This window comes from Setaria viridis, chromosome 7, assembly GCF_005286985.2.
Source record: "Setaria viridis chromosome 7, Setaria_viridis_v4.0, whole genome shotgun sequence".
Taxonomy (NCBI): Eukaryota; Viridiplantae; Streptophyta; class Magnoliopsida; order Poales; family Poaceae; genus Setaria; species Setaria viridis.
The window spans coordinates 23,938,489-23,960,066 of NC_048269.2; the positions used below are offsets into that span (position 1 = coordinate 23,938,489).

The window sequence follows — 21,578 nt, forward strand, 5'->3', positions numbered from 1 at the left end:
TTCAAGTACGCAGAAATTTTGATAGTAAACATCCCCCCAAGTACGGGGAATGAATGAACACCTATTTGCTTAGGCCATAGCCATACCATGTATAAATATAAATGTACCGTAACAAAATTGCTTGTGTACCATGGCGACGATCAACCCCGTTTGTCCCATTGTCCATTCTCTTGTACGGACGAATCGACATACAGTGATGTAGAACAGCATGCTTAGCTGCTTAACTCTTCTATTAGATTGGAGCAGCACAGCTCTGGGAAAATAATCTCATAAGTTAAATAATCTCTTTTATTTCGAAAAAGAATATTTTCAGCATACAATCCTGGGGCTGCCTGCTCATAAGTCATTACACCACCCCAGCACTCCGTCCTCATCTTCCAGAGTCAAGACTCAAGACCCTAGCCCATTTCGCAAGTTCTTATTTTCTCCTGTCAACGCCGATTGAGAGCAGCTCGAAGTTCCTGACAGCGTCATCATGTGAAGACCTACCGATTTTTGATAAAGACGAGGACCTGATCTCAGCTCCTCCCAAATGGTGCGCCCTTTGGGCAGTAGCTGATGGGCGGCTGCTGCTACTCGAGACTATGCGGCCCGTGCGGTTTGGGTCACTTGGATCTCCAGAGGAGCTTGGCTTGCTTGATGAAAGGATGGCTCTTCTTGATGTGCTTCCATTGCGTGATGATGATGCTGGCCTTGTTTTATCAGAATCAACAGCCTACAGGACACAAGGTGTGGCGGTAAGATCCTCCCTGATCACTGTAGAAATGATTAGCTGGTAAAGAACAGCAAAACTTCTTACCGCCTTGGATGGCATCAAGGACTCTAGAAGACTTTTGTGCTTGGTGTGTTCTCTATTGTGACCAGAACCGGATCCAGTTCTAAACAAAGCTTCAGCTGCAGAAAATAATCTGTCAGGGATGTCGTGTGCCAGTTGTTGATACAAAAGTTTTAGGTAGCAAATTTCACCGAATGATTTCCTGCTAAAAGATTTAATACCTGCAGTTCTCTCAGTCCGTTCTGCAGAAGGGCCTGCCAACCCACTTGCCTTGCCGCTAGACTAGTTGCCAAGAACAAATGCAAAATGTCAGCACAGTGAAAACCCTATTGCTTAATTGATGGCTGGGAAAATGAATACATGCGTACCTGAAGTTTGCTTTTATCTCTAAATTGAGGATACTTCATAATGGTCCAGTCAAATACATAATCTAGTTGGTACCCTGCATGTATCCAGAACAAGCCACGTCAAAAATACAGGCACAAGGAGCATCAATTATACATTTCTAATGTTTAACCATACCTTCGCGGATAAATAAGTCACGGAAGACTCTCCTCAAATAGGAATAATCCGGTTTATCTTCAAATCGTAGGGATCGACAGTAATGGAAGTATGCAGTAAACTCTGTTGGATATGATTTACAGAGGACCTGTTCAAAAATTTGGCATGTTATTGTTATGAACAATTGGTGCAATATTTTGTTCGAACAGCATAGTAAGTGATGGGATCATGGGGACTTCACATTGCACTGTCCCTTGATCTAAAGAATCAAGTACCTCAACTGGTGTTAGCATTTTCTTTTCACTGATTCTATCATATTTTTGCTTCTTTGTGCCAGCTTTCAGACCTTGCCAAGGAAGACTGGGGGAGTCCAAGATGATGAAAGAAAATTTAAAATGTGCAAAAGAAAACTACAAGAAATTCTAGAAGAGAGCATATATCTCACCTTCCTCTTAAGAAATACATCAGCACATAACCAAGAGATTCCAGATCATCTCTCCTGCTTTGTTCTGAAAGGAAACCAAGAAAGATTAACCCAAATTCATCTATCAAGGCTTCCAGATTTGCTGAGGAATAGTCTGCAGCTGATTGACCTCAAGTTCAAGGTCAAGTATAATGTTTCAGGTTTTCAAGAGTTTACATTGTTCACAATATTTGTCTTCCCTGTTTCTTTTGGCCCATGGGTTCTATCATTTAATGTTCAGATACTGATGATAGAGTAGTACATATATGTATTTACAAGCTATAAACTCACCTACTCCAAGATGGGTATTTACACTGGCATATCGCGCAGTCCCTGTGAGATTTTTGTTTTCCCTGTGGTATGATGAAGCAAATATATTAGATTTTTATATGATAATACACATGAAGCATGGCTAGAAGCTTAGAATCAAAAGATTGAATCTCTCAGAAGAAATTAGCAGCAGAAGTTTTCATGTAAAAAAATGAAAAGTTGGTGCTGATCCGTGCAGCAATGTTTACAATGTTTAACATTGGATCCTTACTATTATTATTAATAATTTCCGACACGCATGTGTTTGAGATACCATTGGCACTGGGCAGCCCCTGGCCTGCAAACTATGTCAGCCAGTAGCAAAGCAGAATAGCCAATGTAGACATGGACAAGGATAGAATATATTGGAGCTTGGTGAGATGGTGATTCATACTGCTTATATGAACCAACTCCACCACTTTGGTGAAAAAAGTGTGCAAAAAGGATTCCTATCAAGCCAGGTACCAGGTTAACCCTTTAGAAATAGAGTGACCAAATTTAACCCAGGAACAAAAGTACAATTAACCTAAAATTTCAATTTCAGGTAGGTTCAGAAACAAGAACCTAGTCATGTAATAAACTGTTGCTGTTGCATCACAATACACCACAAAAACTTTACGTTATGTGTAAACTATGTCAAAATGACAATGGTATAAAAAAACATCGAGGAAAGTCAGACTAGGAACACTAAACTATGACTATGATATCTAATTGAGATGGTACACTTGAACAACCTCCAACTTCAAGGTGCTGAGATAGGAGTTCCTTTGTAACTTTTGCAGGCATAGATTCTCCTTTACCTGTATGGTATGTGCTTATGACTTTGGAGGTCTCGGTACTTTTTCGCAAGGCCATAGTCGATGACAAATACCTGTGGAGAGTGCTCAACTGTTTTTAGATGGTAACTTTGCCAGAAAACTAAGTCATCTCTCTATCTATGGGTACACAACATTGTACAATTTCAGAAAACTAATGATCATTTCTCTCAAAAGCATATAATCACCCCTAGTACTTGATATAATTGTTACGCTACAAAATAGTTATTAATGAGAAACATGGCTGGTTACATCATTCAACTTCACCATTATCATTTGACATCAAATAGTAGGATTCTTAAATAATGTACACTTGGTCATTCTAAAGCGTCTCATATTCAAAACATTTTGATTTCTCATTGCTCAATTTGGTAAACACAGTGCTTTCAATAGGAAAACTGATTATTAGTGAGGTTTAGCAAAAGTAGCACAAACCTGGTTTGCTTTACGTCCTAAACCCATGAGGAAATTATCAGGCTTGATATCACGATGTAGAAACCCCTTTGTGTGCATATACTCAACTCTACTGATCTGTATCCAACACCAAGAAAGTATGTAACTTTTGCTTGCAAAGACCAATCAGATGCGAAGCGAAGAACTTATTAGCATTATATTAAATGTGGTTTCAAGAACCAAAACAAGCACAAGAACAATATACAACTGTAAGATAGACTCACCATCTGATCAGCAAGCATCAGTACAGTTTTGAGGGAGAACTTTCTGCTGCAGTAATTAAATAAGTCCTCCAAACTTGGACCAAGCAGGTCAATCACCATGACATTGTACTCCCCCTCTACCCCAAACCACTTCAGATGTGGGATCCCAGCTTCAAATCAGAGCAGAAAAAAAACAGATCAGTAAAGTACCAGTGTAATTGGAATAACCAACTTCATCTACTGTGGTTGTACTTACTTCCACCCTGCAAAAGCATGTACAGTTTTGATTCATAGTGAAGCTGCGGATGCCGTGATTTCACTGATTCCTAATAAGAAGTTATACACACACAAAATAAGGTGATCAGGCAGTAGCTAAGGCTGGCAAACAATATCAATGCTAACAAATCAAATTCTTCTGAAAATGATTAAGCACCTAGCAATTACAAGATATACCAAATATATTGTGCCAGACGTATTTATCATATGCTACTGTTGATATTAATGCCTCCGAGCAGCATTCATCGTCAGTTAGCACACTAATTCAATTTAGGATAGATAGAGAAAACAGAACTCCACAGAAACTAAATCTAACTTTTAGAATCATCAATCAGAACAAACAAAAGATTGATGCCCACGGCTGCTTTTCAGCACTGAAACTGTCACTTCAAAGGAGAACTACAGGGTCATTGACTCAGATGAGCAATCCTATCTCCAGAACAAAACTGTGCGCTAGAAATGATTCATTTCACAATGATGAAGATTGCTTCCAGAAGCCCAATGGTCCCACTGTTGACGATTCTGTAGCAAGACCCATAGACAATGTTGGATCACGTCATTTGTGTACATGAAACTGTGTTGTAATTGCCCAGCTCCTTATACACCATAATGCTTGCAACGCGATGTAGCAACGATTAGGCTAACTACAGATACAAATTACTCCAACTGGAGTTTAACTCCTAACTCTGAACTGGACACTAGAATAACGGGAAGTTGTTCGTGGCATACCAGTTTGACGGCCACCTCTTCACCATTCTGCACGTTCACGGCTGCAACCAAACCAAGCAAGCACTGTCAGAAGCATGCACACACCAGAGCACTGCCGGAGACAAAGGAAACGCAAGCAACCAACGACCCGTCACGGGACAGGACTCACCGAGGTAGAGCTCCCCGAAGGATCCGCTCCCGATCTTCTTCCCGAGCTTGAACTTCCCCCCGACCACCTGCTCCATCCCGCCAGCCAAACGAGCGCTACACTACACCCACCACCAGAGCTCCCCACCGACAGAAGTTCCGCTCGCGCCCCCGCACCTTCCACGCCCAGATCCCAGCCGCGCGCCTCAAGCAGCCCCGTGGACCGACCGCATTGCCCCGGCACCGCTGGCCTCGATCGGACCGCACCGAAAGCGACCGCCGAACCGACGAGCCCCCGAGCCGAGCGGCGGCGAGGGAACCGCCGCCACCGCAACGCGCGAGTCGAGTCAACCTCCCGCCGGGGACGTAGGCGGAGCCGATCGCGGGGGGAAGGCCGGCCGGCGAGCGGGCCTGGGGATTCGCGGGGGAGAGATCCGGGGCGGGGAGGTTCCTCGTCTGGATTAAATTAACCGGAGAATTTTTTGGAAGCGGAGGCGAGTTAAAGAGGTGTGTCGGGGGGAGGAGGAAGACGGGGGCGCGGCGCGGGGAAGGTGGGAATTGGGAAATGGAGGCGAGCGAGAGGATAGGAATGGGATGCCTTTTTTCGCTTTGCGATTCGTGTTCCCCTCCGGATTATCCGCCGCGTGCTGTACCCTTTGCCTACGCTGCGCAAATCCCGTGCCCTCGCTGTATTTACGGCTGCAAACTGCAACAGCAACAGCGGGCGGTCTTTTCGTATATCCTATACGGTATAGGTTGTCACGTCCTTGTCACCTGTCGTTGCGTATAAAAGCTTGTAGTATACGTGTACCGAGTGAGTAGGGGTCGACAGGAACTGCTGCAGTGCTTATGTGTGAAGTGTAACTCAAGTGCTTTACAGTATTCACCTCTTTATAGTACAAAAGAAAAATAACGACTGCACCCCCTCATTTTCTGGCTCGTGGTACAGTGGTAGTAGCAGTCATTACTGTTAATAAGGAGCTTTTCATTTCATCAAGGGAACGAACCAAACAATCGAGTCGTGCAGAGAACAAGCTTTGTAAAAAATGACGTGGCGTGGCCTGTGTTTCGTCTCACACCAGCGGCGACGAGGCGGTGCGGTGCTACATCAGTCAAGCTGGATCTTGGACTAATGCGACCTCCAGCTGTAGTCTCCGCTGTAAGCAATATGGGCTGGCTGGGTACTTACACATGGGGCTGGATGGATGGTCCCAGATTCACAACAAGGAATCAATGAACTCATTCATGGCGTGCTCGTGCCGAGTCGTACAGCTACCAGGCTGCAGCAAGCACCGGAACGAGGAGAATTCACTCGCACCGGTCGTGCCATGCCGCCGCTCCAACCTCGGATTGCCGGATTACTGTAGCAGCTGCGAGATCCGATAATGATTCGGCATCGAAACCGAACCTTTCAGACCTGGATCCTGATGTTGCAGCTTTACACTGCAGATCGTACCTGCCATCCGCTATGTTACCAAGGCATACAAGCCACAAGCCAGTACATTGGTCATTGGTGTGGTGGCTCCATGTTGGAAGAAGGAAAATAATGGCACTGTCCAGAGTCCAGAGTGTGCTGCTATTGCCCGGAATCATGGGCGTCCACCACGGGCCGCTCATTTGGTGTACCCTGCAAGCATGAAAGGGAAATGAGTGCAATCATCATGTTACTTTTCGAGGAAAAAAGGGCGCATTTGCTTGAAAAGACTTGTAGCAGAACCACGGCATTCGTGCTCAATGATAGGTGTGGATCAGACCAGTTTGCGCTCTAGTGATGAATCCAAATGCTAGCGCAAAGTGCCCTTGAAAAATAACGTGGCGCATGATTTCTTCCAGTTGCACGGGGTCATGGGAATGATGTGGGTGTGTGATGTGATGGTCCCGTCAGTTTCTGTTTCCCAGAATCTAATTTCAGAGTGATATGCAGAGTAAAATGCTCCATGCATGCATGATTTAACAGTTTCTTAAGTTTGGCAATGAGAATCTGCTGGTTCGTACAAGAATGGTACCTGAAGGATAAATATCGTAACTCATCAATACCTGTAAACTTGTACATATGCTTCAGGCAGTGTACAACCACAGCTGCAATAGAAACAAGATAATCTTTAAGGCAAATGACCAAACCTCATCAAGTTTTTTTAGGATTAATTTACTTATGATGTTAGACATCACACTGAAGTACAAAAGGCCAGTAAAATATCAGTGGCTAAAAACGAACTGTATGTTAAACGTCACCCTCAAATTGCACAAATTGCCAGATTTTCTAGCTGCTGATTTGCCAATCTATTTGATGGGGTCATTACAATCAAATGGCACTGGAAAGGTTGATGATCTAGACTTGCCCAAATATATAGGAGTACGGTGATAAACTGGTCATCTAGGCATTCTTGCCAATTGCCAAGTTCTTAAATTTTAGAGCCAATTTGACATATGAAAAAAGAAGAGAAATTTTAGAGTCCAATCCAAACGATGATTTGTAGAGGTTGCACAACATGACACATAGTAAGTTGATACATGAGAAGAAGCTGAGTTATGGCAATAGCAGCATAGGAGTATAGGACAGACATTTAAGGAAGGAAGCACACATAACTCCTGAAAGAATGATAGTAAGAATATGCAAATCAGTAGAGGTAAGCACATCGGAGATCTTGATTCAGCAAAGATTACTGCAGGGTACTCACTCAGTCAAATGATTGCAATTATAATTGTTATGCTATATTCAATACAGCGCAATTGAAGTAACAGGTATTATTCAGTATTTTCTCTATTGTCAAGGTGGACATCAACTTAATGTATTCTTATGCTAGGTGTGTGATTAGGTGGCCCATGACCGTGACCATGATTCAATAATGAAAAGATAATAATTTCAGGAATGGAGCGTACACTACCTAGTAGGTTAATAAAAGTTACAGAACAACAAAAGGCACCTGAATCAGAAGTAACTACAATTTTTTTTTCTCTAACCGAGAAGAAACTATAATTTCAATGCAAAAAATGGTTTTTGTGGCAACACACTGCAGCCGGATTTTATACGATCATAAAGAAGCTATTGAGTAAAAACAGTAAGTTTACCTTAATATGTTCAAAGAATCAAGACGTATGGCACATGTAGATGGCTTTCAATTGTGCTAGAAATACTGTCCTTTTTTAGTCCCACTTACTATAGTTCTTCAAATGAGAGTAAGAGAATGACTGGCTCATTATGCGAAGAACCAATTAGCTAGGTTTTCTAAACTAAAGGCAACCTTCAGTTCGGCCTGTGATTCCACTATAATTTCAGAAATAATCAAATAGCTTATATCCTCGTCATGATGGAAAACACTTAGATTGGGAAGGTTCATTTCCATCAATTGCCCACACTCAGTACAGACAACATGCAGTAGGAACTCATTTCACAAACATATGATGATCCCAAGTGTTATCCAATCACCAAAAGTCCCCACAGGAACAATTTCCATCCTTAAAGTGGTGGAAACGGTTTGCATCACGCACAACAATCTCCCTCTCAGCTAATTTTGAGATATACTTGGTTACTGTGTGGCAATCAATACAGACTCGTAGATTCTTCATCACACGAATTGTGGTTCCGGAAGGTGTGCTTATAATACCAAACACTATAGCAAGCTTCTCACTGTGACCACATAACACATATCTCTTCTGCTCTTCTTCAATGTCCTGGAAAACATCCTCTGTATTAGGCACATATCCTTGGCGTGCCATCTGCTCTGAGAAAACATTCAGTGCATCAATAATCCTGTCGTACAAGGGATGGGACCTATCATGAGCAACAAATACATGCAGTTTGTTCTTCACTTCAATCCAACTGCAAGCTGGATCTTTCTTCATACCCTTATTTCTCATAGATTTCCGAAGGCGTGCTGCTTCATTCCATCTCCCAGAAGCTGAATACACATTTGATAAAACTACATGAGAACTGATGCTCCTAGGTTCAAGCTCCATAATTTTCTTGGCTACTTCCTCAGCTAAAAAGGTATTTTTATGGACCCTGCAAGCCCTTAACAATGTGGACCATACACATGGAGTTGGCTTTATTTGCATCTTAGATATAAAACTATATGCTTCATCTAACTCTCCTGCACGGCCAAGGATATCTGCAAAAGCTGCACAGTGCTCTAGAGTAGGAACAATTCCATACTGGTCTGACATACTCTTGAAATACTTCCGGCCCTTATCCACCAATCCAGCATGACTGCATGCAGTGAGAACCGCAAGAAAGGTGATATGATTAGGCTTCACATTTCCCAATTCCATTCTCTCAAACAGCACAAGAGCCTCTCTTGCTGGACCATGCAATGCATACCCCATGATCATCGCAGTTCGTGATACAATGTCTGGTGAAGGCATCCTGTCAAAGATGAGACGGGCAATGCTAATGTCCCCACATTTGCAGTACATGTCAATCAGGGAGCTAGATATAAACACATTATCTTCAAACCCACCCTGGATCACATAGGCATGCAGCTGCTTTCCAAAGCGCAACGACACCAAATTGCCACAAACAGGTATGAGGCTTGAGAAAGTCACAGGCACAGGCCTAACTCCAGCCTGCAGCATCCGATGAAATATTCCAAGAGCCTCCTCAACTGAACCATTTTGTGCACACCCTGCAAGCATGGAGTTCCACAGAATTGGGTCACGTACCGGGAGCTTGTCAAACACTTTGACAGAGTAATCGGTCCGAGTGCAATTCGCATACATATCAATCAGGCTACTGCCAACAAACACATCGTTGTCAAACCCATTCCTGATCGCAAAGCCATGAACCTCCATTCCTCTCTTGACGTCGGCACACTCAGCAAAGATTGGCAGCACACTGGACAAGGTGAACGAGTCAGGCCTAAACCCATCACTCCACATCTTCCTGACCAAACCCAGCGCTTCCTGGTGCCTCCCTTCCTCTGCACAGCCCAGCACCAAAGTGTTCCAGGACACCACGTCCCTCTCGAGCATTTCGTCGAACACCTTCCGCACGCTCTCCAGTGCGGTTGCTGATCCCGTGCCATCCACGCTGATCACACCGGAGGAGTGGAGATACGAATCTGGGAGCTTGCAGTAGAAGTTGAGGAGGGCGTTGGCGGTGAAGCGGTCGGCGAATGCGCCGGAGCGGATGGCCAGCCCGTGGAGGGAGGCGCCGAGGGCGCGGAGGCCGAGGGCGGCGCAGGACTTGAGCGCCGCGGGGAGGGAGGCCGGGACAGACGAGCGCGGCGCGGCGGAGGCGCGCATCCGGAGGAAGAGGGAGACGGCGTCGCGGAAGTGGCCATGGGCGGCGGCCACGCGGATCTGGTAAGCCCATGAGAGCGGAGGTGGCGGTGGTGCAGAGCCGGCCGCGGCAACGGACATGACGACGACAGATGCTGTGGATGCGGATATTCGGATACTAATTCGAAGGACTAAACATGAGCTAATTACAAAACTAATTGCATAGATGGAGTCTAATTCGCGAGACGAATCTATTAAGGCTAATTAATCCATCATTAGCAAATGGTTATTGTAGTACCACATTGTCAAATCATGGACTAATTAGGATTAATAGATTCGTCTTGCGAATTAAACTCCATCTGTGCAATTAGTTTTGTAATTAGACTATGTTTAATACTTCTAATTAGTATCCAAACATCCGATGTGACAGGTGCTAAAGTTTAGCACGGTGTTCCCAAGCACCCCCTAAGTCCTGCGATGAAGCGTTTAAGTCGGCATCTAAGGGATATTTAACTATTCGGTAATGCTACGATCCGAGCGTCCGGACGCGTCGGACGTTCCGCTTCAAAAATATTTCGCGTTTCCTATCTATCCATTCCCACCATTTTTTTCTCCCCCATCCCATTCCCGTGATCTTTCTTCTTCAACCTTCCACCCCGGCGTCCTCCTCATCCACCCTGGTGGCGGCACGCTACCTCACCCCGGCGGCCTCCTCCCCCACCCCGGCATCCTCCTCACCCACCCTGGCGGCGCCCCTCCCTACTCCGGCGTCCTCACCCACCGGGAGCGCCCAACGCCCACGGATTCGGTGGCCCTCTCCCCGACCCTGGCGAGATCCAAGCAAGACCCTGACCCTCTCCTACCCCGTCCAGCAGCGCCCTCCCCAGATCCAGCAGCGTCTCCTCTCCTTCGGCCGATGAGGTCGTTGTGGATCTGAGCGGGCTCCGTCTCCTCCGTGTGATGCTCGACGTCAACCGGAGCAGCAGAAGCTCGCGCCTACTGACGGCTTTATGTTGCCATAGGCACCTTCTGGTGTTGCAGTAGTTATTTTGGGATGTTGCAACAATGGCTTTTGATGTTTCATCTGTTTTGCAACAGTCTGACTTGCTAGCAACCGGGTGTTGCATCAACTTGTTCATGATATTGCATATAGTTGTTTTCTTTGTTTCGATCTCCTATTCTTTCGTTGTTGCAATGCTGTAAGAGATGCTTTTTTTGTTGTTGCAATGTTGTTGCAATGTGTCTGTTTTGAATGTTGCATGAAGCGGTTCGAGATGTTTCATGCACGTAAAGGTGTTGCAATCCTCGTGTTGCAAGTGTTAATTTTTGATGTTTCGATAGTTATTGTTCAATGTTACGACGGAGCGTCCGATAAAAAAAATTATCGGACGTTCGGGCGCTAGTACGTCCGTTAACTATTTGGTATCCTTACGGATGGCATCTCTCTATTTGTCATTCTTACGGATGTGTTTATATATTTGTCGTTCCTCTACAAACGAAGCAACATATTTACTATTTTCGTTGATGTCGTGTGCCAACTCACCTCTGCCAGCGTGGATCGGTATCTGATCGGAGTCCTTTTTCCTCCCCGTGGCTTCCGTAAAAGGTCAACAATCTTCTTAGACTCCATTGGAGCAAACCTTTTTCTGTTGCGATAATCTTGATCTCGTCGATCTCGTCTGCAACTATAAGCATGGAGAAAGAAGTAGATCACGAGCTACGAGAGATCCTCATGTTCGCATTGGGATTCGGTACAATTCTGCTTTCTCACATGATGCGTGTCATCAGCTTTTGCATGCTAATTTTACGTATCAATGAGTTGCTTTGAACAACAGTGATTTTTTTCCGTGCTTGATTGCTTGCATTGCATTGCATCGCAGCACTTGGTGCAGCATTCCTTCTGGCCCCACTGATCCTGTCGACGTGGGACAGCTCCCGGTACGACTTCTACTCCCTCGCCCTCATCGGAGTCGACGACTTCAGCAGCCAGCCGCCGGCCCGTCGCTCTCGCCGGAGCTCAACTTCACCTTGTACGTGGGGAACACCCGGCTGATCGAGGAAAACTGCTTCAGCCACGGGAGCGTGGCCGTGTCCTACGGCGGCGTCGCGGTGGGGGAAGGGCGCGTGCCGGGCTGGTGCGCCGGGGCGAGGGGCACGGCGGAGGTCGGCGCGGCGGCGCGCGGCGTGGATGTGCGTCAGCCCGACGGCCAGAGGAGGCGCCTGGAGGCCGAGCTGCGTTGGGGAGCCGCGGAATTCGATGTGGAAGCTAAGCTGTTCCGTGACGACGAGACGCAGAGCCCCGTCCCGCTCTGGTGCAAAGCGGTTGGGCCTCAACCGCCGCCGCAACCGCTGCAATGTAGAGCTCTCACTGATTTCGCATAAACGTTTTGATCTAGGGTTGGGTTTAGCTATTTTGATCTAGACTAGTTAACAGCCGGCTAATATTTGGGTAGTTTTCACTCAAATTTTTGTCGAATTATAATGTCTAACACATCAGGAATTATATTGTTTTAACACATCATCCGAACATGGGCGGAGCCACATTGATTCCTGGGTATTCCCAGGAATACCCAACATTTTTTGCAAAGAGTCAAGTATATATGTCATGTATACATACATACATATATATGTGTGTGTGTGTTAAGCTAAATCCAATTTTGGAGATAGAATTCAGTCCAACTGACACTTTTGCTGGCCCTCCAACACCTTCGCGCATAGTCCACCTGAAGTTGTAGTTGCAACCCAGCCCACCCCACCCATACGCACTCCCATCTCTCCGCAGCGGCAACGTGCCTTGGTGTGCTCAAAGTGGTGTTCCCCTGTCCTCTCGATCTCTCGCCACTTCCTCTCCCAAATCAACTTGAGCCAAACGCCTAAATCCTAGGTGGAGAGGGCCGCAACATGGCACGATGCGGATCAAGCCGGCCAAGAACTTACCCAGGACACCATGTGGGGTGCAGCATCCAGCTGCAGGCTGGTTGTAGCTAGTAGAGTGCCACCACGGCAGGTCATTGAACTTCAATTTTATTTTAATATTTTTCTTAACACTACTAGCTGAAATTGAACTTTAATTTTCTTTTAATATTTTTCAGTTTCCTTTATTTAGTGCATATATTATTCATTTGGAACAATTTGTATTTTAAGTATGGTTATTCTGAACATTTTGTACTTTTAGATTGGATTTTATTTTTAGAATTGGGAATACCCAACTACAAACCTAGCTCTGCCACTGCATCCGAAGATATCCATCGTCGTACGTGGATGGTGTTCTGAAAAAAACACAAGCATACATTTTTACACGAAGATGTATCATATGCGACCAAAACTTTCACTATACAGAAAACAAAACTTCACAATAATGAATAGAGTCCTATACGTACCCACACATGACTTTACAATTGTCAACGTCATTTTCACAAATACTAGGATCGTGCCCGTACGCTGCTACGGGCAATACAAATCATATAGATAAATGTCATTCTCATCTTGCTGCCAAGAAACCAATTCAGTAGACAAATGTAAATTACAATTGATCATGTTACTTTTGTATGACGGTTCCCAGCGTATCTAGAATACATCTAACGTTATTTATGAAGCATACATGGCATCTGCATCTCACGGCGAGTCATCCATTGGATTATAAAAAAAGTTCACCATTGCTATTAAATGTTTATGTAGAGTGTTGCCGCGCAATTCTTGATCACTTTGTACGTTGGACAATAAAATAGAATAGAACAATATCTGTGATACATTTTGTGATATTATTAGACATTACTTTATCAGTGCAAATTCATAAAAATAAGTCAATTGTACATCTAACATTAATCTTAAAATTTCCATGAAAAATTGCAAATTAATAAGAGAATCCCTAATAATAATTTCTCATTGGTCACAATACCATCTAGAACATAAACACGCAGTGAACATATATTATAAGAGGGTGGCTGGTCATTTATCATAATTTATCAGTGTATACTCGAAATATATTAGGAATATATGAAATACATTAGCAAAGACATTAACAAACATCAAAATACACTGAAATACGGCCCAAGACAGTTCCTGGCCGTCGATATTGGATGGGATGGTGCAAATCGGTCGGCCTTGAACAAAACCCTAGCCGACCTCATCCGTTCTAACCCTAATCCATTGCCCCCCCCCCTCCCCGGAATTTCCACCCGAGAGAGAGGGGAAGGCGCGGCGGCGACGGCGTTGCGTGAGAGAGAGGGAGGGAGGCGCGGCGGCGACGGCGGCCGCGAAGAAGATGCGCAGCCGTGGATGTGTTCGCCGGCGCGCGGGAGCGGCCTGCAGCTCGCGGCTTTGTCGAGCACATCCGCAGTGGCTCCTAGCGACTTGCCCGCCGCGGAGCGGGAGGCGGCTGAGCCAGCCGCAGAGCCCCCTCCGCCACCGTGAGTGAGGGCCTGAGGGGCGCGACGGTGGAGGAGTGGCGGCCGATGGAGTCCATGAGAGTCCCGCGCCGCCGCGGGTCCTCTCCCCAGAGTTCGCGTGTAGCCGGAGCCACGCGCAGCTCCGTCGAGCAGTCCCGTGGCGGCGCGCGCAGCGTGAAGACTCCGGCGGCGATGCGCGCGTGCGCCGGAGGTCCCTAGTCGGATGCACACAGGCGGCGAATCATCAAGGAAAACATGTAAGTGCCGTTGTCTTTCGTTGATCTACTACTTGCTACCGGTGCCCATGATTTCATGATTCGACGACTTGGATTCGGGATTTGCGTCAATCTCGTGATAAACCGGGTGGAGTTAACCTATTACAGTGACATGAGCAAGAGAAATTGCATCAGATTTTACCAAAAAGACACCTTAGACATGAGGATTTGCATCCACCGGAGCCACACGTGAACAAAAAAACACCATGCCAGGAGCTAATTGACCCACTTAAGCATGATTATCGAGAGCAATTAGGGTTAAAACATGGTTAACTTGCATTAGTTTGACCCTAATCTCTCCTAATTGTCATCAACAGAGGGTAATTAGCACTAAACATGATCAATTAGCACTGAAAGAGATCTAATCTAGGGTTCTAGGCATGATTTAGGCGGCTTTGGGTACCAAATGTAAGATACACATGAACATTAACGCTGCATAAACTCTAATCATGCTAGTAGAACACATAGATCCTATGTTGCGATACATGCATCACCATTTGGAATGGGAGTAGAACTTGAGGACGACATCGTGACGACCCTTGCCTGCGTGATGCAGGCGTTGGTGTAGCGTGGCCGTGGAGTAGCAGTGAAGACTGTTGGTGCAGGTATTGGTGCAGGGGCTCGGCCTTCCCGTCGGGTCCTCCGCGCTCGAGATCGGATCGCTTTAGAAATGTTGAGCGGGCAGTATTATCCACGAGCATGTTGGCCTCGTGAGGATGCCGTTCCTTCCCTTTTATTGTGCGGCAGCGGCTAAAGTCTTCGTGAGGTGATGAGGGAGGGCGCGTAGGGTTCGATAGGAGGGCTAGAGAAGGAGGCGCGATTGTCAAAGGAGGAAGGGACGTCTCGGAGGGGGTAGAATGGATCAATGGCGTAGATCAGATTAGTGGGAGCTCGTTTGTAGGAACGGAGGGGCGCTGATCGCTCGGGGCGGACCGACGCACCGAAAGGCGAACAACGTACGACGTTTTTACTGGGTTTTGCTTTTTTAGCTGCAGAGAAGTTATCGCAGACACCTTGCATGACGATGGGTGCGGCGATGCACGGGTGATCTAGCCTAATCCGGCAGGACAAGAACCTCCACCGATCCAGCATCATGTCCACGTCGAGCTCAGCGGCCTGCGACAGCCGCTCCGAGGCCATGCGGTTGCGCAGCTCGCCGGAGAGCGCCACGCCGCCGCCGCGCGCGACCATCCTCACTTCCTTGTGCTCGTGCACCGGCACGCAGAACCTGGGCACGCGGCCCCAGGCAAGCACCGCGCCGGCGAAGGAAACCGCCACCGTGCCGCGCTCCTGGCAGATCCCGTTGGACCAGATGAGGCGGCGCGCGCTGACGCCGCGCAGCGTGAGGTTGAAAGTCGCGTTGAAGGTGGGCGCCGGCTTACGGCCGTCGTCGAGCCCGTCGAGGCCGGCGACTTCGATGGAGAAGGTGGGGAGGAGAACATCTAGCGACGAAAGCAGGTAGCCACCGACGATCGATATGGCAAGCACTACCACTATGAAGATGCAAACGAGAATAGTCTCGCGTTTGAGCGGGACGGCGCGGCTAGAGCACCAGCGCTTGTCGGCCCTGCTTCCAAGTCCGGCTGCATTGCAGATCGTGATGCGAGGCGTCGAAAAAATTTACTGGCAATTTGTAAGTGTATGTGCGTGACTCGCTAGGATCTATCTCGGCATGAGTATGAGATTCTTATCGATCTCCTTATGAGGCAAGAAGTGAAAACAGGTCTACGCGTGTTCCGATCCTTTTGTGCATCCCTTCAGTACTGGAGCCGATACGAATACAAAGCCAAAACGTGCTGGTTTACAATACAATGCATAGACATATATGACAATTGGCAGCTGTCGGCAGCACGACGGGAGTTCCAGATTCATCAACTGACAACGAAGCTATGGAGGAAAAGCTCCTACCCGGCACCGCGAGAGACGACGAGCAACCTTTGCCGCGGCGGCGGCGCCCCAGCACGTCGTACACAGCTGTCCTCCAAATAATAGCCGGTGGTTTGACGCTCGTGTCCTTCGTGGCGCTGAGCGCCCTGACGGTTGCCGCGCTCCTCTATCAGGTGTACACCGACGCCACCGACCCTTCGCGCCGGCCCGAGGTATTCGCGGCCGTGGGCGGATGCTCCGGCCTCGACGACGCCGGCGTCCCTCGGGCGTTCAACCTTGATTTGAAGGCCTCCTGCTCGGCAGCCTCGATTTGAAGGCCTGCATCGTCGACAACCTTGATTTGAAGGCCAGCATCCTCGGAAGCCTCGATTTGAAGGTCTGCATCCTCGATCTGAAGATCTGCATCCTCCGCAGTCTCCATTTGAATCGAGTTCACGAGGTCGTCGGCGTCCCGCGAGCTTCCTGCTATTCGCGGCGTCGGGCGCCAGCACCGACGACAGGGGACGAGGATGGCCTCCTCGTGGAGCGCGAGCACCTGTGCCGCAGTCCGCAGATGTCGCGACCCCGCACGAAGAGCGAAACTGCCTGGCCGTCGCATCACAGGTGTGGAAGTTTCCTAATGCTCGCTAATTGGATCATCCAATGGAGCTTGGACTTTTGACCGAGTGGATGGATTGGATTGGATTTTTTTTTCAGTTTAAATTGGACTAGAGTGGACGTGGACTACTAATACTTGGATATTCCTTGGATTCCTTTTATTTGGATATGGACTTCGATCCATTCCCAGGTCTAGGTGGAAGTGGAAGCATATGCATGTAATGTGTTCTCTCTGCTCCCTTTTTCTTTTCCGGATTTCAAATTGGAAGTTACTCCGTACACAAGTTGGCAACGAAAGCGCTACCGAAACAATTAATTGTAAAATATGGAACTGTGTTTGCATCTGTCTTTTGAACACTTATTATGTGGCCTACTGATACGTGGTACGGTGATGATCCATCTGCATTTGCTTTGCTTCCGAGCCCGGGTCATCATGTAAACAAAATCGCTTTTGGCAGGACACCCTGCTCCCCACTTTCTCCATTGGCGTCGACATCGCCGGCGTCGAGAGGCTCGACGGCGGCGGCGGCGGCGGCGGCCCGGGCCCGGCGGCCACCGTCAACGCGACGTTCGACCTCACGCTGCACGGCGTCACCCGCCACCGCCTGTTTCGGACGCTCGGCATCTGCAACGAACACGGGACGGTGGCGGTCTCTCCCATAGCTACACGCCTCGACTTCAACTCCTCGAGCTCTTCTTCCCGAATCAAGGACGGACGCAAACCCAAGATCGGTTAACTTTTATTAACGTGTGCCATACTGCCATGACACGTCAATTGCTAGGAGTATAGCCGCGCGCGTGCACATCAATCGCAACCATGGACGCACAGCTCCTGAGCGGCCGGAGCGACGAGGAACTTCCGTCGCACCGGGACAAGGAGCCTACGAGCACGGCGACTGCCATTGCTGCATTGATTGCCTTGCCCGTCCTCGCGTGCCTAGCCCTGCACCTCGTCGGCGTGCTCGCCTGGGGGATCTTCGTGATGCTGACTTCCCGGCTGCCGGTGTTCTCCGTCATCGTCGATGGCTTCTCCGGGCTCGGAGACCGCGCCCCGCGGGCGTTCAACCTCACCATGGGCGTCGACAACCTGGGCAGCACGTCCGAGGTCTGCGTGGGCGGCGAAGCGGTGGTCCTGTACGGGGGCGTCCCTCTCGCCGCCGGCGGCGTGGAGGAGCTGTGCGTGCCGCCGAAGGGCGTCGCCACCCTGGCCATCGTCGCGGCGAGCGGGGGTGTCGGGGTGCCCAGGGCGCTCGCCGAGCTCATGGCCGCCGAGAAGCGCGCGGACGCGCGGTGCACGTGGAGGTTCGCGTTATCTCGACGAAGCACAGGAGGCTGTTATCTTGCACGGCGGCGCTGGACAAGGGTGAGGGGGTGGCGCGCCCGTACCCGTGCAAGATGAGTCTGACGAGTCTGACGGCGTCAGGCCAGATGGTAGTGGTACACCAGGCGGACCCCTTTAGTACAGCACGCACACAAATTGATTCATCACTGTGCAAATGCATGCACCTAATTTTTTTATTGCAAAAGTTTCAAAAAAAATTATTGGAACAATTGATCTTATGCCCTAACCGACATGCCTAAATAGATATCTTTTTCACTTGTTACCTCTGCTTTGAAGTCTAATCTAAACGATTATTTAAAGGCGTGAGATGGTACCTCAATTCACAGCACAAGCACAGACACTTAAATACCGGCTCTACGAACACACATGCGTATTTTATCGAATCAGATCTTATTGGCTCAAAACCTCAAACAATCAGCTACAAACTTTTGGTTTGGGATTTGAACTTTCAAAAATGAATTCTTGATTTGGGCCAAGAAATCTGATTTGAACTAGAAATTCGCAAATGGGGGAAAAACATTCAACCTGCACAAAGAACTTGTTCATTTGCGAGAACGGGTTTTATGGATGAAAAAACTTTCTCTGTGCCTCTCATATTGATCAAGTTAGAATATTTGAACTAAACTCCAAAATCAATCACGAAATCAGTGAATGCTTTACATCGTGGCGGTTGTGGCGGCAGTTGAGGCCAAGCAGCTTTGCACCAGAGCAGGACGGGGCTCTGCGTCTCGTCGTCACGATCACGAAACAGCTTGGCTTCCACGTCGAACTCCGCGGCTCCCCAACGCAGCTCGGCCTCCAGGCGCCTCCTCTGGCCATCGGGCAGCCGCACACCCACGCCGCGCGCCGCCGCACCGACCTCCGCCGTGCTCCTCGCCCCGGCGCAGAAGCCCGGCACGCGCCCTTCTCCCACCGCGACGCCGCCGTAGGACACGGCCACACGCCCGTGGCTGAAGCACTTTTCCGCGATCAGCCGGGTGTTCTCCGCGTACAAGGTGAGGTTGAACTCCGGCGAGAGCGACGGGGCGCCGCCGGAGCTGGCGGGCTGGACGAGGCCGTCGACTCCGGTGAGGGCGAGGGAGTAGGAGTCGTGCCGGGGACTATCCCACGTGACTTCGATGAAGGGGACCAGAGTCATGGCTACACCGATTGCTGCGAGAAGCAAGCAATCAAGCACGGAAAACAAGTATGGTTAAAGCAATTCATTGGTGGAATTAGCATGTAGAGGCCGATCGATGGGGGACATATGAGAAAGCAAAATCATACCGAACCCCAACACGAATATGAAGATCTTTTGTATGTCGGGATCTCCAGCTTGTTTGTCCATGCTTATAGTTCAGACGACGAGATCAACTGTATTTGTTTAAGGCAACAGAACAGGTTTGCTCCCAAGAATTTTCTTTAGTACATCATAATCTTTTATATACGGAGAAGCCACGAGGAGAAAAAGGACTCCAATTAGACACCGATTCGAACTGACAAGGACTCCAATTAGACACCGATTCAAACTGACAAGAAGTCTGGACGCTGACAGTAGGACTAACTCTCTGTGATCAGCAATGGTTTGACACCGAGGGCCTGTTTAGTTGGGAATTTAGGTGTGGCAAAATTTGCATTTTGCCATAAATGCGCAACTGTAGCATTTCGTTTGCATTTGTGAATTATTATCCAAACATTGATTAATTAGGCTCAAAAGATTCGTCTCGCAAAGTAGAATAAAACTGTGCAATTAGTTTTTGATTTCGTCTACATTCAGTACTCCATGCACGTACGGTATATTTGATGTGATGGGAAATCTTCTTTTTGCATAGTGCTAAAATTGGGAATTTGGGAGCAAGGCTCGATTTGTTTGTTGTACAGAACTTTTCTTGGATGGATTACCCGCAAAAAAAAAAAGGTGTCTGACAATCTTACCTCCCGGGCGAGGCTAGAGGTGCACAATTTTGTGCAACTCAGATGCGTTCAGGCTGCACACAAAACGGATCAATTAAACCCCACGCCTTGGAAATTCTCGAGCTTCGTACCTGCTTGTGGAATTTGTTCTCGTTACATCACGTGAAGCGTATACAATGAATCCCAAGACAATGAGGTTGCTTGGTCGCCAGCCGTCTGTCGCCACGCCCAGCTATGGCGGTGCTGAATCTGCGCTGCCAAAAAAAAACGGCACCACACTTGTGACAAAAATTTGCACTGCAATCCAGATGGCTTCGCTCCTGCTGAAATCCATACCCGAGCTGTCTCCTTGATTTCAGCAACAATTCTTGACAGCGGTTTCTCTGAAAATCCTAGCATTTCGTTCACACTATATAGTCCAAGTCACAAGGATAGCCAAAGAGCGCGCGAGCGCCTTTCGCAGTCGAGGAAGCTGTGCCACCGGCCAGATCATGGAAGCAGGATATCATGTCCTGTGTTGACGTCCAGCTGCCGGGGTTGAGCGCTGGACAACCTACCCAAGAATTGATGGACCTCCACACAAAACAAGTTGCTGGGCATTCTGAGAAGATATGGCGTGCCGTCTCAAGGTTTCTACGAATCTACGGCACATGGGACTGAAATACGAGTTTGGCCATTCACGGAGTAGCAATCGATCGACTGTCCACACTCTTTTTGGAGAAGCAACCGCATGAAAAACTCACACGATCTTCGGAAACATTGAGAAAAAATTTAGGATTGTATTTTTTATGGGACCAAGCGAATACGTAAAATTGAATGTCACCTCACCTGAAAACTAGACAAGCATCATGCATATGAACTACCGATCTCCACTGGTACCGGTGGTACGTCACGAAAGAAAATGAAAAAAAAAATGGCCCAATAAAACAAATCACGTGATCAATTGCAAAAAAATGAGTGTCTTAGCCACTGAAATCCAGAGGAATACGGAGATCAAAATCTACCCAGTGGCATTTAAAAAATTCTGAATAAAGAATGTAGACACAGCGTGAGATAAATTCATGTTACAGTGTGAGGAGATAAGGAAGACTGTCTATTTGACGAGTAAGATGTTGGAGGTGGTCACTTTGGATATTTTTACCAAGAATGGATGAAATGAACTTGGCTTTTGATTTTCTCCTATCATTTTACGTATATTTTCCTTCTTATTTGTGATCAGCCTACGAGCAGAAACTAACTATGTGCGGTCACAAGGGTCGGGGATGATTCCTTTTCTAAAAAAGCGTGGAAGAAATTCCTAAATCAATTCGCGAACATAGGTTTGGGGGA

General features: G+C 47.7%; 3 protein-coding genes across 5 annotated transcripts; all 3 read right to left on the reverse strand.

The window, feature by feature from the left end:
* Positions 1-270: 270 nt before the first annotated feature.
* On the reverse strand, positions 271-5,196 carry LOC117863920 (casein kinase 1). 2 transcript variants are annotated; one of them, XM_034747830.2, is made up of 14 exons: positions 4,673-5,191; positions 4,525-4,565; positions 3,776-3,845; positions 3,541-3,689; positions 3,299-3,394; positions 2,849-2,919; positions 2,031-2,092; positions 1,722-1,785; positions 1,552-1,636; positions 1,298-1,424; positions 1,144-1,217; positions 997-1,057; positions 800-894; positions 271-715 (listed from the first exon to the last, which is right to left on the reverse strand). In XM_034747830.2, exons 1-14 carry the CDS (start codon positions 4,746-4,748, stop codon positions 419-421), a joined length of 1,368 nt encoding a protein of 455 aa, XP_034603721.1. In that variant the 5' UTR covers positions 4,749-5,191; the 3' UTR covers positions 271-418. The 2 variants fall into 2 exon arrangements, with proteins under 2 accessions (XP_034603721.1, XP_034603720.1); XM_034747829.2 differs by having other exon boundaries at positions 800-1,057; positions 4,673-5,196.
* Positions 5,197-5,477: 281 nt separating this feature from the next.
* On the reverse strand, positions 5,478-10,023 carry LOC117863919 (putative pentatricopeptide repeat-containing protein At3g23330). Of its 2 annotated transcripts, none has more exons than XM_034747826.2 (3): positions 7,720-10,023; positions 6,688-6,729; positions 5,478-6,277 (listed from the first exon to the last, which is right to left on the reverse strand). In XM_034747826.2, the coding sequence occupies exon 1, from the start codon at positions 10,006-10,008 to the stop codon at positions 8,074-8,076; it is 1,935 nt and encodes a 644-aa protein (XP_034603717.1). In that variant the 5' UTR covers positions 10,009-10,023; the 3' UTR covers positions 5,478-6,277; positions 6,688-6,729; positions 7,720-8,073. The 2 variants fall into 2 exon arrangements, with proteins under 2 accessions (XP_034603717.1, XP_034603716.1); XM_034747825.2 differs by having other exon boundaries at positions 6,657-6,729.
* An 8,887-nt stretch (positions 10,024-18,910) lies between these two features.
* On the reverse strand, positions 18,911-19,835 carry LOC140223375 (uncharacterized). Its single transcript, XM_072295159.1, has 2 exons — positions 19,623-19,835; positions 18,911-19,508 (listed from the first exon to the last, which is right to left on the reverse strand). Exons 1-2 carry the CDS (start codon positions 19,681-19,683, stop codon positions 18,976-18,978), a joined length of 594 nt encoding a protein of 197 aa, XP_072151260.1. The 5' UTR covers positions 19,684-19,835; the 3' UTR covers positions 18,911-18,975.
* Between the last annotated feature and the right edge of the window lie 1,743 nt (positions 19,836-21,578).

Coding starts and splice junctions, on each gene's coding strand:
- LOC117863920 (XM_034747829.2), bottom strand. CDS start 4,748: ATGGAGCAGGTGGTCGGGGGGAAGTTCAAGCTCGGGAAGAAGATCGGG. Junction 4,566..4,672: donor CTTCGGGGAGCTCTACCTCG/GTGAGTCCTGTC, acceptor GTTTGGTTGCAG/CCGTGAACGTGCAGAATGGT. Junction 716..799: donor CCTTGATGCCATCCAAGGCG/GTAAGAAGTTTT, acceptor TGTGTCCTGTAG/GCTGTTGATTCTGATAAAAC.
- LOC117863919 (XM_034747826.2), bottom strand. CDS start 10,008: ATGTCCGTTGCCGCGGCCGGCTCTGCACCACCGCCACCTCCGCTCTCA.
- LOC140223375 (XM_072295159.1), bottom strand. CDS start 19,683: ATGGACAAACAAGCTGGAGATCCCGACATACAAAAGATCTTCATATTC. Junction 19,509..19,622: donor CATATTCGTGTTGGGGTTCG/GTATGATTTTGC, acceptor TGCTTCTCGCAG/CAATCGGTGTAGCCATGACT.